The following is a 14965-nucleotide window of genomic DNA, read 5'->3' on the forward strand; positions in this document are numbered from 1 at the left end:
AACAAGGTCCATAATGCATTGTGGATACATTAAAAAATTTTATAAACTGTAAAGCAATGTTCAACTGATAGTCATATTACTAATAACAATTATGGACAGTAAAGATGTAGCACAAAGTTACTAAAGAGTCATGAACTATGTTAATTCAATAGCTGCCTGAATGACAGTTTAAGAACCACCTAAACTCCTGACTTCTTTACAAAGTTCCCCTGGAAACTCCCACACAGGGTACTAATAATGGCTGTAAATTCACCAGACTCCAAACCAAACTGGAGCTAACTAGAATGCCCAAGAGCTAACTGGAACCCCCGCTGATCAGAGGAGTAGGTCAGGACTCCAGCAATGGCAGAATGTCTGGGTTTCTGGAGGTGTGTTGGACATGATTTAATGAGATCTGTCTTGTGGAAGTCCCATTAATCATTTTCGTGTCAGGTGATTAAGGTTATTTTTTGTCCTGAATGCCTTTTATTTTAATTTGGACTACACACTGGGAAGAAAGTATAGTCAGATATTACGCCCACCTGTTTTCTTTTTATTATACATACTTTAGATTGCAGACTGAATACAAATATTGATCAGAAGCCAACAAGCCCCACGCATTTCTTATCAATTCAATCCAGGCCAATTTGTCTTTCAACTCTGCATTTTTATGTTCTTGTCTCACCACTTACTAAAATAAATATATGAATAAATAGCAATCCAATCCAAATAAGCATCTTTCATCTATAATTATCTGAAACAAGAGATTTAAAGAAGAGTAGAGTTAATCCATCTCACCAATGGCATCCTCAATGCCTGTTCAGTCATGCTTAAATGTCTAGATTCAATTTATGGAGAGTATGAATGTATAACATTGTAGAGGGACGCTTCTGGCAGATACTGTTGGAGGGACACCAGGTCAAACAGTCCCTCTGCTGTTTTGTGACAGTCAGTCTCTGGGCTGGGTCAGATGGTGGGAGAGTTGTCTAAATCTGGAATGGATCACACAGAATTAAGTTCTTGTGAGACCAAAAAAATCTATCAATGAATGAATGAGAAAGTAAAAGCACAACCTCCCCAGGCCAGAGGACAGTCAAACGGAAAGTAACTATCTTTTCCCACCTAATTAAAAATTTGAAATGAGAATGGAAATTAATGATGGAAAAACCGTTTCTAAGTTTTAAAATATACAGGCTTTTTCTTGGGTGGCTGGGGTTGCTATTTTGAGGTGATGTTTGGAAATCTTGGGAAAACAATCTGATTTTTCCCCTCACTGGAAACTGGTTACTCAAGCAAAAGTTAACAGCCTCAAATCACCTTTTAACTCACAATTTAAGCCCTATAAGAATACTACTACAGGGTGGGCAGTCCTCAACTTTTATTCATTCTACACAGAATTCTACAATGCTGCTTATCTGAAGAATTTGGATATTCATATAGCAGCTGACAAGTGGGCATTTTAAAGTCTTCCCTGTAGATGCTGTCTGCCTTGCCAGCAAGTTTAGTTTTGGCATTTTCATGATCTTTGACACCAGGATCTGTTGTTACTCAACTATCAGTAAAATAAAAGTACCAAGTCAAAGATGTCAATTTTGAGGCTTGTTATCAGTGGCAAGTGTTTGGCTTCAATCAGATAATCACTGTGTGATCAACTGTAGAGGAAAAGAATGAGTAGGCATGAAAGGTGGGAAACATTGCTGAAGTTGATCAAAAAGGCAAGAACCTTTGCTGACTTGAGGGGGGCCTTCTCTGTTGCACACATGCACGTACACAATGAACACATTGAAGTCTATTGCAGAACTTTCAGTGATTTGACTTCACTGTACATTTTTGGGGACCTGATATGTGCTAAAATCAAGTGTAAAGATTAGACTCTAAATCCATCATTATTAGTGACTATCTCCAGCACAGGAGATAGTCCTGAAAGATTAAGAGACAGAAAAAGAATCCTTAGAGTTGACCTATTTTGAAATGATAGTTCTGCAGGTGAAGTAACTGGAGGGTACAAAGATGATCATCCTAGATTAACACTCTCCAGCTAAATCAATGGTGGCTCTGGGATCAGTACCTGGGGTTTCTCTGATTCACTGTTCTTTCTATTACTGTTATTTTTGATGCCCTACCATCATGTTAACATTATAATGCTATCTGATTCCTCAAAAATCACTGGACACATGACTCTCGAAAGCCTTGGAAAATAGTAGTGCCTCCAGGTTGGGGGTCTGTGAGTGTCTCTGCTTCTCACTTCCCAAAATTAATACAGTATCAAGACTTGAATGTCAAATCAATACTGACTGATGTTGCAAATGTTTTAAGATGGTTTCTGTATTTATCTTCCAGGTCTAAGGTTAAATATCACCTTTTCAGAGATGCCTTCTCCAGCAAGCTTATCTATGCTTGCCCTGTTCTTTTAAGATTTTATAGCATAAGTCATATTCTGAAATACATTTGTTTGCTTACTGATTGTGTATCTTCTCTAATAGACTGTAAATTCCATGAAGGCATGGATCATTTCTGCCTTGTTCACTATCATTTATTTAGCACCTAGCCCCATTCTTGGCATATTGAATAAGCTCAAATAATATTTGTTAAACAAACAAATGAATTTATCTCTCTAGCCCATGATTGAGGCAAGACTTTATAAAAGCTCTAATTATCTCTTTTGTCCTGCCCTAAACTTGGTATCTGAGCCCAGCGGATTAAAGTTTTAGGGAAGTAGATTTTAGCTCAGCAAAAAGCTACCAACGAGACAGATTCAGAAATGGAATGAGCTGTTTTGTGGGATCCTAAGGTCTTTGCCAAGAAGTACATGCCCAGGTATATAGGGTCTCTGTGCATCAGGCAAAAGTTGGGCCATGAGAACATCTTAGTGACTTCTCTGATTTCCAGCTCTAAGGTTTGGCAGTTCTTTTCAGTTGTTTGCTTTGGGTTAGGATAAAATAAAGTCCACATACAAACTCATCGGGAAATAACCTCAGATAAGTTATCTAATGAGATGCAGAAAATTGACTGTTTAGGCATGCATGCCATTTACCATTATTTGATACATACAAATTCTACTGGGCATACAATTTGCCTGTAAGTCCATAGATATGTAAAACTCAATGAAGACTAAAAGAGTTAAAAAAAAATGTAGTATTTCACCGTTTTAAGTCTGTGCGGGCGCGCGCGCGTACACACACACACACTTTCATGTAACTGTATCATCTCTGAGGAAATGATGCATGAGCTCATACAGAGTAAGTGGCTTGTCCAAATCATACGCATAAAGTGCTACGTTGTCAGGTCTCAAATTTCCAAATCAGCAATCCTCTCAAAACTCTAATAGCCGATGTTGCTTTCTGAGTCCAGAATTACCCGTCCTTCAGGTTTAGCTTTATTTGCATGCTCATCTTGCATTTGAAACACCTTCTTCCACTTTTCACTGTGGAAAGGTCATATGGAATTTAAAAATATAACTGTATTTTTCTTTCAGAAAATATTTTAGTATCAAAAATCTATTTTATTATTAGAGAAGTTATAAACATCTCCTATAAACTAATTACAACACAACAGTCATTAGTTTAAATAATTAATACATTTCATTTGCCGTTTTTATAATTAAAGATCAACAGTTATTAAATGGGACTTTTCTCATCCAGTCTGATAAAAGATTTCAGTTCAGAACAGTAGCTTAGTATTAACTCAAATAAGATCCCCAAAAGAATATTTTCTTATGTTTAGTAAAGCAGTGAGAATAAGACGGGCATTTATCATAGGTTAAATGGAAAGGGAGAAAAGATCCAACATTTTATTTTTAGCTCCTTGTTTCTCAGAGGTCACAAAGGGCAGTGCTCTAATGGTTAAAGACAAAGTAAAACACACGTTCTCATCTCGTCTTAAGAATCTGAAAGGACCTCTGAGACCACAGTTCAGTTTCTTCATTTTTTCTTAACTGACATAACAGATTTTGAGATTCTACCTGCTGCAAGTATCTCTTTTTGAGAGAGTTCATCTTTCCATGAGTTGCTTTCAACTTTCTAAGAAAATCATGATCACTTCTATTTTTCATAGGTTATATCTTAGGGCATGACAATTACCTACTGAAACTGCATTTCTACACTTCAAATGTGCATTCTCCTGTCTGCATATTCACATGCAGTACTTCTGGCACAGGGTAATTTTCTTTACCTGGTCTTCCAGCTATAAAACACATGAATGAGTAAATCTTGGAAAGGGGATAACATCTTTGATATTGTCAATTCCCAAGATGCACTGCAGATAGCGTTCAAATCCCATCCCAAAACCTCCATGTGGTACAGATCCAAATCGACGGAGGTCCAGATACCTGATTTTGAAAAACAGAGAATCATCACATATAGATGCTGTATTGTATCAGATGCCATGATAGGACTTCACATTTCAAAAATATTTTACAATCATTTGTTATCATCTACATCATTTTTTAAATGTTTATTTATTTTGAGAGAGAAAGAGAGCAGGTGGGAGAGGGAGGGAGGGAGGGGGAGGGAGAGAGAGGGGGAGAGAGAGGGGGAGAGAGAGAGAGAGAGAGAGAATCCCAAGCAGGTCCCGTGCTGTCAGAGCCAGAGCCCAACAGGAGACTTGATCTGACAAACTATGAGATCCTAACCTGAGCTGAAATCAAGAGTCTGGCACTCAAATAACTGAGCCACCCAGGCACCCTGATCTACCTGACTGTAGTAAACAAATCTTTTCCCTCCAAAGACAGGTGAAGGACAAGTTACAATGAGCTGTCCAAGGTAACTCAAATAGCAGTATTCCTGTCAAGCATTCATATGCTTTGGTCACTTGATCCTTTTTAAGTCATTTATGTACTTATATACAGAAAACTTGCCTCATGAGGCTACAGAAACTGTTCTAATAACTTTACTAATTTTCTTGAAAATATATTCTTCTATCTCTTAGTATGTTAGTGCTTTTTTTCTTACTAAAATCATGTTGTTCAATACAGAGAGGAGTGAAGAGTTTTGCCCAATATGTTATAGAACGATATCCCTCTGTATTAGACTGTACGCTCTATCAAGAGTAGGAGTTGTGCCTTATTCAACCATTTCATCTCCACTGTCTGCTCTGGAGTAGATACTTACTCCATGAAGATTTATGGTGTGAAGCCATAAAAATATACTCTTGAATGTTAGAGTGAAATTTCTAGTCCTGTGCTTCAAACCTAGTATATGATGTCCAGATCCATTTTTCTGGCAGGTTAGACAGCCTCCAAAACCTATCCATACTAATTCTATTCCCATTTAAGATAATGTGGCTAGAAAATGGTGCAGTCATGATTCAAACTCAAATTTCAATACACCAGCTTGTCACAAATTTATTTTAAGAGAGGAAGAGAAGGCGGAAGACTTTAATTTGGTGGGAGATTTCTTTATTGCTTCTTGAATGATTTGTAAAAGCACTTCCAGAATAAAATTTAAGTGCCATAGCTGGTAGTCATTTGGTTCCTCAGGCACAGAGACTAAAACCTATTTACCCACTATCAGTAATAATGACCACATGTACTGGTATTTTAGGCAAGTAAGAATGAATATGGATCTTTCTAAAATATAAGATGAATTGCAACTGGGTGAGTGACCACCAAGTGAGGGATCAATGAACAGGAGTATCTAGTATAAAGCTTCAGACTAGTAAGAACTATCAGGAATGATGGAAAAAGCACAGTCTTGAGTAAATGTTTGGTAGCTGAATTAACTTTAAGTTTACAAGGCATGGGGGCAGGGTATACTTTGGTTTACTTAGAAAATGAGATGAAAAGCCTATCAAACCACCTGCCACAAACACCTGCAGGATCTGGACTGGCTGTTAAAAGTCCAGCAATAGCTTTAGCTGACTCTAAATTTCTCATACATCGATGCCAAAACACCGGCATAAATGGCTGAAAACTGAACTCAGCAGATGGACTCAGTGTGTAGCATTTTTCTTGCCCCTGCTTTGATATACAGAAAAATCCACTTTTAAAAAAACAAGTTTTCAAAAGAATATGTATTTGTTAGATTGCTGTTAAATTGATTCTAGGGTAGTCAGGTTACAGAAGAGATGGCACAAAAATTTGTGGAACTAGTTATAGATGTTATTTGCATAAGGCATGTAGAAATAGGAAGTGAGTAAAATCTTTAGACACCTGGGGTGGTTACTCACAATGTAGAGATCGCAGACTTGAAGATTTCTAAAATCCCTTCTATCTTTCAAATACTGTGATTACCAGATAAAAGGAAGCCGATTCCAATAATAAGATATTTATATTTAGAGATCTTAAGAGTTTGAAAACTTTAGCTGGGACAAGAATCGTACTGAAATGATTAACAAAGACCAATAAGGCCTAAACTTATTTAACCAACAATTAAAATTTGTATTTAGCTAGCTTTTACACACTATGAAGATTCTCTCGTAGACAGACAAAAAAAGGCAAAATACATAAGCTTGCTCAATCAGGTTCATCTACCTAACAGCAAGAATGAGAACAAAGGAAGGAAAGGGGAAAGGAAGCTAGCTTTTACTGAGGTTCTATGCTAGGTAGCTACTTACCCTGTATTATTTCATTTCATCCTCACAATAATCCTGTTAAGTTGATATTTTCATTCCATTTCAGAGCCAAGAAAACCAAGACTCAGAGAGATTAAATATGCCTAAGGTCACTATTGGTAAATAATAAGGCATTTAAGGGTCATGACCTGAACATCATTTTAGGCTTCTGCAATTCTGCAATCTAGGTATTTCAAAAGTCAAGTGTATAATTTGACCCTTCCTTCTCCTGAAGACAGCAGAAGAATTAATAATATTGTTGGTATTATTACACCAAGATTCTGAAGGAAAGCTACTATAAAAATATAAGTACATAATTTGTATGTATTCAAATGTACTTACAGAAAGGGTCTGCAGAAACAATTCTGAAGAAGTAAATGTATGAATACAGACAAGTGTTCTTTCCTGTGTAGCACAGATTTCTACAGGCTTTAGGGATCACTTAGCTCAAACCTTAATTTGACACATGGAGAAACTGAAGCATAATGGTTAGGAAAAAAGCCCCAGCTCTATGTGTCTAACTGTGTGCTCTTGGTTAAGTTAGTTAACATCTCTAGGCCTTAGGTCTGGAGAAGTAATAAAAAGGAGATAAGAAGAGTAACCAACTCACAGGGTGTTATGATAATTACATAAGAAAATATAATTAAAAATTTTAACACAGTTATCCAGCACACAATAACTAAGAAATAAATGGCAGCCACTATCATTACTATTTTTCCAGGACTCAAAGGGAATAAATACTCTTCTGAGAACCTACCTATTCATTTTTCTTAACAATCTTTCACAGTGCCTTGTGAATACACATAAAACCTACATAACAATCAGGCCAAACAGCTATAATAAGAATGATTAAGGGTCACATTCTTACCATTGGTAGGCTTCTGTTAGTCCTAATCTGTAAGAGGAAAATAACAAAATTCTTTCAGAAAATGGCAAAAGATAAAAATAATAATCACCAAACAATTATTCCAGGTTGTATGCAAAGTGCTCTTTATAAAGAAGTATACACAAAAACGTGTGCTCTCAGAGAACATGCACTATAGTTGAGAAGCTGAACCTTTCATATGGTAAGAAAGCTAAGGTATCCAGTAGTCTAAGGTATTATCACGTGAGTGGTAGAGATGATAAATGCTATAGAAAGTATAGTCCAGATCCCCAAAGAAGGGATTCATTTCAGATGAGCTTACTATCCTCTGACATAGGAAATGCACTGTAATTATGGGGACTGGGAGGCACACTGAAGGAACACAAAGACATACCTTTCATTCTGTAATAGTGAAATAGTATTATAGATTCTACCTTCAGAATATGGTTGAAGATCATTTTTTGGCCAGTTTGGAAAATGTTAATAAAAGTTTAAAGTCTTAGTTCTCACGAAAATTAATTTTAGCCCTTTAATGCCTCGCTGGCTTGGTCAGTGGAATGTGCAACTCTTGACTTTGCTGTTGTTAAGTTTGAGCCCCAGGCTGGGTGTACAGATTACTTGAAAATAAAATCTTAAAAAAAATAATTTCAGTCTTTTAAAAAAGTGTGTGGGATCACAGTGCATCTGAAGTGATACAAACTATGAAAAAACCACATATATAGAAAACATGAACATAAGTCACAGATATATCCCTGAGATAGGGAAACACATATAACCATTTCATTAGGAAACATAAATTGGGATATAATCAGGTATTAGGTACACATGTAATGGTATGAGGAAGGGTTTCCTGAAGGAAGGAAGCAAGCAAAGAAAACAGACTAATTAATCTTTCAACAGATGAGGTTTCTTGCCATGTGTGATTTTTATTGTGCTTAAAAAAAAAAAAAAAACAACCCGGAGAATCTTAAAATTCTTTCCATCTAAGGAGTTTGACCTTTACTTCAATTTCACAATTTTCCCAGGACTTTCTAACATTACAGTAGTAAGGAATTAGGGGTCTAACTCACAAAAAAGAAGCCTCCCAGAACATATTTATCCCCTTTCTTCTGGACCTTAACCAAATAGAGCAGTTCAAATGACTAGGATTACAAAACCAAGTTACCCCACAGATTTATAGGTTGGGATCTTGGAAAAAATATCAACTTTTTAAGCATTTCTCCATTAGGAAAAGAAGAACTTACAAATGACTAATTTTACAGGATATTTTCAAACTATTATGGCTTTTCCACTTTATCGTGAAACCCAGTATTATCTGGAGACTAGGAAGGAGAGTGGGATTAAGCCTTCAACATGGGAAAAACTTTATTTTTTTTTAAAGTCTGGCATAGCAAAAGTGGAGACCGTGGAAAACAGAAGTTTATAACCTTGGTTAGTTTAGGAAGTCATTGTGGTTTGTTAGCAGACCACGTATACATAGGAGTTCGATTAGAAACACAATTCTCCACATCTCCAAAACATTTTCTGTATTTTATGGACTCATTTCTAGGTCTCAAGCAGCAAGTTAAAATGAGTTATTCAAATAGCTTAATCAAGACCCTTACATAGCAGAAAACCCGAGGAAGGGAAAACTGCTTATTCTAAATGTTGGTTTAGTGGGTATTTTGAGTATCTTTCTTCCCCCAGCTTTATCTTTTCCCTGATTCAGAGTCTGTCTTTATCTCCCTATAGGAGTATTTGTTTATGTCCCCAGTCATAATTTAGAGTCAATAAAAAAGTACACAGAAAAGAGCAAAAAAATGAAGGACAAGCTTTAAGGTTGGCTTCTATCATTAACTTTTAAAAAAGCAATTTCTGAGGTGTCTGGGTGGCTTAGTTGCTTAAGCATCCGACTCTTGATTTCAGCTCAGGGCATGATCAAACGATACATAGAATGGAGCCCTGCATCAGGCTCTGTACTGACAGTGTGGAGCCTGCTTGGGATTCTCTCTCCCTCTCTCTCTCTCTCTCTCTCAAAATAAATCAATGAACATTAAAAAAAATTTTTAAAGCAATTTCTATAGGGAGAGAGATATACAAATGAGTGGGCAAATGTCACTATGGGCCTTATTTCACCTAACAGTTCCAACCACTAAGAAAGGGAAGCTCAGAGAGGTCATATAACAACTTGCTCCAGGCCACAGGGAATCGGAGATCCAGGTCAGTCAGGTGCTGTGGCTCATTCACTGCTGCTCTCTGTCACTTTGCCAAGATGGCCTTTGGAGTGCCTCATCCTCAGTCTCTGAATTTTGTTTCTTTTAGGTCTGATCATTACCTGGCCAGTCGCTGCTCTAAGAAATGGTATCGTTCCTCTCTGAGGCTTCCTCCAAAGAGCTCCCCAACTCCAGGGACCAGAAGATCAACAGCAGCAACCTAAAAAGGAAAAAAACTATAAGCAATCTTACATTTTCAGAGGATTCCAATAATTGTCAGGTTCTCAAGGAAGTGGAACTTTTAACATTTTGGCAATGGACTATTTAACTGCTTACCCAAATATTATTTATGTTATCCATTCATGCTGTTTCAAAATCAAATTTTTGATATAATCTTTAGACTAAACGATACAAATTGCAGACAGTTACGTCTCCTTTCTTGCACCGTGTATGCAGTGTACTTAATAGAAATGTCTTTTCTTCACAAATGTGTTATGTTTATTATAAAAAATATGGCAAGTATTAAAAATTATGAGGTATTAAAAATCACCTATCACCATGCAGAATAAATAGAATTTTTTTATAAAGATGTTGTATTTTTTATGTTGAAAATTAGGCCAGCGATAGTCCAACTTTGCCGGAGAGGGGTAGACTGAGCCCCGTATCAGGCTCTGTGCTGACAACGTGAAGCCTGCTTGGGATTCTGTCTCTCCCTCTCTCTGACTGTCCCCTATTCTCTCTCTCTTGAAACAAATAAACTGAAACAAAAAAAAAGTTATCAGTTTTTATTTAATTGCCTTTCTTTTTTTGAACATTTTGGTGTCTCTTGTTTATTTTCTCTTTAATAATGTGACAGTAAAGAGTCTTCTCTGATTTACAGTATTTTGGTAGGACTTGTAAAATGTTATTTAAAAAAATTTTTTTAATGTTTTATTTATTTCTGAGACAGACAGTGTGAACAGGGGAGGGTCAGAGAGAGAGAGAGAGACAGAATCCGAAGCAGGCTCTAGGCTCTGAGCTAGCTGTCAGCACAGAGCCCGATGCGGGGCTCGAACCCACGAACCGTGAGATCATGACCTAAGCCAAAGTCGGACGCTTAACCAACTGAGCCACCCAGGCGCCCCTAAAATACCTTATTTTTTAGAAAATGTTTGTTTATTTATTTTGAGAGAGATAGAGCAGGGGAGGGACAGAGAGAGAGGGAGAGACAGAATCCCAAGCAGGCTCCGTCCTGTCAGCACAGAGCTCAGTGTGGGGCCTGCTCTCACGAACCATGAGATCAATGACCTAAGATGCAATCAAGAGGTGGAAGCTTAACCGACTAAGCCACCCATTGAGCCACCCAGGTGCCCCAAAAATGTTCTAATGATTAATCAAAGAAGTAAAAACTGAAACAATGAGATAGGATTTTGGAGTTATCAAAATGTGAAGGCAAAAAACCCAACATAAACAGCATGGATAAGAAGACACGTAAGCCACCGCTCTCCCACGAGTGACAAAACCTTTCTGGTCAGTAACTCGAGAGAAGATGATCAAAAGCCTTAACCATCCATATGCTGTGACCTGGCAATGGAATGAGTCTTAAGAAAATAACCAGAGATGCAAAAACAAGCAAGCAAACAAACAAACCAAACAACCAGAAAAAAAGAAAAAGAACAGAAAAGATTATTGCATAGGGTGTCCGTTGTAGTATTACTTACAATAAAAATTCAAGCGTATGTCAACAGGAGATGATGACTAGGTAAATCTTATTATTATTATTTTTAATGTTTTATTTATTTCTGAGAGAGAGACAGCGTGAGCAGGGGACGGTCAGAAAGAGAGGGAGACCTAGAATCTGAAGCAGGCTCCAGGCTCTGAGCCAGCTGTCAGCACAGAGCCTGATGCGGGGCTCAAACCCAGGAACCGCAAGATCATGATCTGAGCTGAAATCGGATGCCTACCCGACTGAGCCACCCCAGATGCCCCAATGATTAGGTAAAAAAGACTGGCATCTACAATGAGATGTAATTATGTTGTCACTGTAATTTCTTCTTTTCTCTGTTATTTATTTTCTACAATGAGGATGTGTTACACTTTTGTAGTAAGAAAATAACAAAAAACTTAATAGGGAAAATGGTAGCTTCATATTTTAATTTGTATTTCTTCAATCACTAGTAATACTTAATTTTTGACAATGTTTGCTATCAATATTATTTTGTGACTTGGTAATTCTTTTTTGTGGGGCAGGTAAGCATTATTAGGACCAAGAATCTGAAGGCACAAAACTAAAAAAGTATGCAACAAATGAAAAATTAGGAACTCATAAAACACATTTCAATCTTCAATTATTATTATTATTATTATTTTAAAGTAAACTCTATACCCAATTGGGGCTTGAACTCATGACCCCAAGGTTAAGAGTCACATGCTCTACTGACTTAGCCAGTAAGGTACCCCTTACATCTTAATCTTTAAATGTCACATTATATTAAACTCTTTTCTTAAACTCTACCTTACTGTACTATTAAGCCACCACCCTGTTCTGATTTCAGAACTTTTTTTTTTTCTTCTAAGTAGGCTTCACACCCAGCATGAAGACCAATGCAGGGCTTAAACCCATGACCCTGAGATCAAGACCTGAGCTCAGATCAAGAATTGGATGCTTAACTGACGGAGCCACCCGTGTGCCCCTGATTTCAGAACTTTGAACTGAGATATCCTTTATAAATAATTGAGATTAATAAAGAATGTAATAATTCAAGAATGTGCCCCAAATAATGTATGTCTCATCCTCATTAATATGGTTAAAAGAGAAAAACATCAGGTATAATTTTCTTCACCTCGCTGAATGAGAATGAGAGAGAAAAGAAATTCACTAATGGCGTTTACCTTTACTAAACTTCCTACCACTCAATAAGCTTGTGGGAAGACAAATTTTTGTCACACTACCACTGCTTACTGACCACATCTTAGTAATTCTTCTGTGAACTTGGGGGGAGAACAACCACCAAGCAGGTAATTCAGAATGTGGATTTGGTGACTCATACACGATGACAGGTAATGAAACACACAACTTTGGACAGGTGGACAAGACAGCCTTAGAGTAAATTCTCATGGGCTATGTAGTTAATAGAGTTGGACTCCAACCAGGACCCTGCAGTTGCCCTTCCTGTTCTTAGAGAAAGGAGAAGTTTCAAGGGAGTTTTTATGGCCACTGAAGGACTGGTATCTTTATTTCTTAGTATCCTGCTTTTAGACATGGCTAAAATATGCTAGAGGTTGAGACACACGTGTTCAAAAATTTGTTAACTTTATTTTTCTAGGTGTATTTATTTGAGAGAAAGAGAGAGAGAACAGGGGAGGGGCAGTGATACAGGGAGAGTGAGAGGGAATCTCAAGCAGGCTCTGTGTTGTCAGCATGGAACCCGATGCAAGGCTCGAACCCACAGACCATGAGATCATGACCTGAGCTGAAAGTGAGTTGGATGCTTAACCGACTGGGCCATCCAGCCACCCCCAAAATTTGTTAACTTTAATATGGAGTTTTAAATTTAGACTTACAGGTGATCAAGATTAGAAAAGAAGAGACAACATAGTGGCTCTCTGGTCTTTTTTTTTTTAAATATTTAAAGACTGGGGCGCCTGGGTGGCTTATTCGGTTAAGGGTCCGACTTTCGCTTAGGTCATGATCTCGCGGTTCGTGGGTTCTAGCCCCGCGTTGGGCTCTGTACTGACTGCCAGCTCAGAGCCTGGAGCCTATTTCAGAGTCTGTGTCTCCCTCTCTCTGACCCTCCCCTGCTCACGCTGTCTCTCTCTCCCTCTCTCTCCTAGAAATAAATGAAAATATTAAAAAAAAAAAATATTTAAAGACTGAGAACCACTACCCCTGAAATACAGCATTCCATCTTTGGGTAGTTCTGACTACTAAGACAGGACAGGTATATCTAAAATCTATTTCCAAGGGTTTTGTTTTTTATTTTTAAGTTTATTTATTTATTTTGAGAGAGAGTATGAGTGTGTGCGTGTGTGCAAGCAAGTAGGGGAGGGGCAGAGAGAGAGGGAAAGAGAATCCCAAGTAGGGTCTGTGCTGTCAGCATGGAGCCCAATGTGGGGACTGATCCCATGAACCGTGAGATCATGACCTGAGCCAAAATCAAGACTCGTAAACTCAACCAACTGAACCACCCACTTCTCTCCCCAAGGTTCTGAAGTTGAGGCAATTCTAAGCCACAAAGGTAAGCAATAATTGCTTCTGCTACTTTAAGTGTAGGCAAAGCTTTTAAAAGCCAGAGCTATAAAGGTCTACTGCCAAAAAAAAAAAAAAGAGATGCTGGAGAATTAGCTACCATGGAAGAACAGGAAATTAGAGTCTGGCTGGGGTTGGTGGCCAGGGATGAGGGAAGGAGTTATTCTGCTTTTTCTATCCATTCATAAGAATCGAACAAGAGACCCATTTCTTGCTTGGTCTTGCTGCTAATGCAACTAGAACAAGTTAAAAAAAAAAAAAACCTTTGGAAATCTTAGCACTTTCTGTAGGTCTCAATTATGTTAATTTTGAACCTTAGTTTTTTCAATATTTTTTTAGAGGACCATGAAAGATACATATTTATCTTTGATTTAAAACCTCCTTTATTTTAATATTTGAGTTCACTGGAGAAACTATACTGGTTTTAGACCTTTCTGTTTAATTTTTGTTTATCTAGGATATTTGCAACTGCACAGTAATAGTTGTAGAACTGGTAGCTTCTGAATCTTTTGAACCACCTTCAAAATCGTATGCCACAGTACAAAATCTACATTTTCCCCCCTGGATTTCATTTAAATCTGTCTTCCTAATAAAAGAGGCATCTTACTGGTTAGACCCAGTTATTTCCACATTAGCTATTATAAAATTAATGTGGTAGTTGCTGTAGTAGTCTGTAAGTAGTTAGATTATGCTACTTAATAACCTAGTAATAAACAATCCCAGAAACTTACAACAGGGCTTCTCAATCTCAGCATTAGTGATATTTCTGGCCAGGTAATTTTACTGTGAAGGTCTGTCCTGTGCATTATGGGATATAACTGCTCTCTCCCCACCAGATGCCAAGGGCACTGCCCTAGTTCTGACAACCAGAAATGTCGCCAGACATTGCTAAACGTCTTCTGCATGGGAGTAGGGGGTTGGGAGTGGGGAGACGACATAAAATAACACCTGACTGAAACCACTGCTTTCCAACAGTGAATTGGCTTTTTTAAACTTATGCTACATGGCCATCCTGGCTTGAAGCTGATAAGAAAAAAAAAGCCTCTTTATGAGGTACTGCTGACTGAGCAGTTGGAAAAAAAGAGCACAGACAACTATGTATTAAAGCATTTGCCCAGGAATAATGCATGTAGATCACATTTGCTCACGATT

General features: G+C 37.6%; 1 protein-coding gene across 8 annotated transcripts in view; it reads right to left on the reverse strand.

Annotated features, from left to right (window-relative positions):
- Positions 1-511: 511 nt before the first annotated feature.
- The window catches only part of NARS2 (asparaginyl-tRNA synthetase 2, mitochondrial), a 130167-nt gene continuing 115713 nt past the window's right edge, over positions 512-14965 (reverse strand). For 5 of the 8 annotated variants that reach the window (XM_077767558.1, XM_077767555.1, XM_077767561.1 and 2 more), the window contains 3 exons: positions 9708-9805; positions 7397-7423; positions 3461-4306 (listed from right to left, as the gene is read on the reverse strand). In XM_077767558.1, the coding sequence (XP_077623684.1) occupies positions 4162-4306; positions 7397-7423; positions 9708-9805 (270 nt within the window). In that variant the 3' untranslated portion in view covers positions 3461-4161. The other 3 variants (XM_077767557.1, XM_077767556.1, XR_013335911.1) reach the window with 3 other exon arrangements.

Source organism: Crocuta crocuta, unplaced genomic scaffold (genome assembly GCF_008692635.1).
Source record: "Crocuta crocuta isolate KB4526 unplaced genomic scaffold, BGI_CrCroc_1.0 scaffold561, whole genome shotgun sequence".
Taxonomy (NCBI): Eukaryota; Metazoa; Chordata; class Mammalia; order Carnivora; family Hyaenidae; genus Crocuta; species Crocuta crocuta.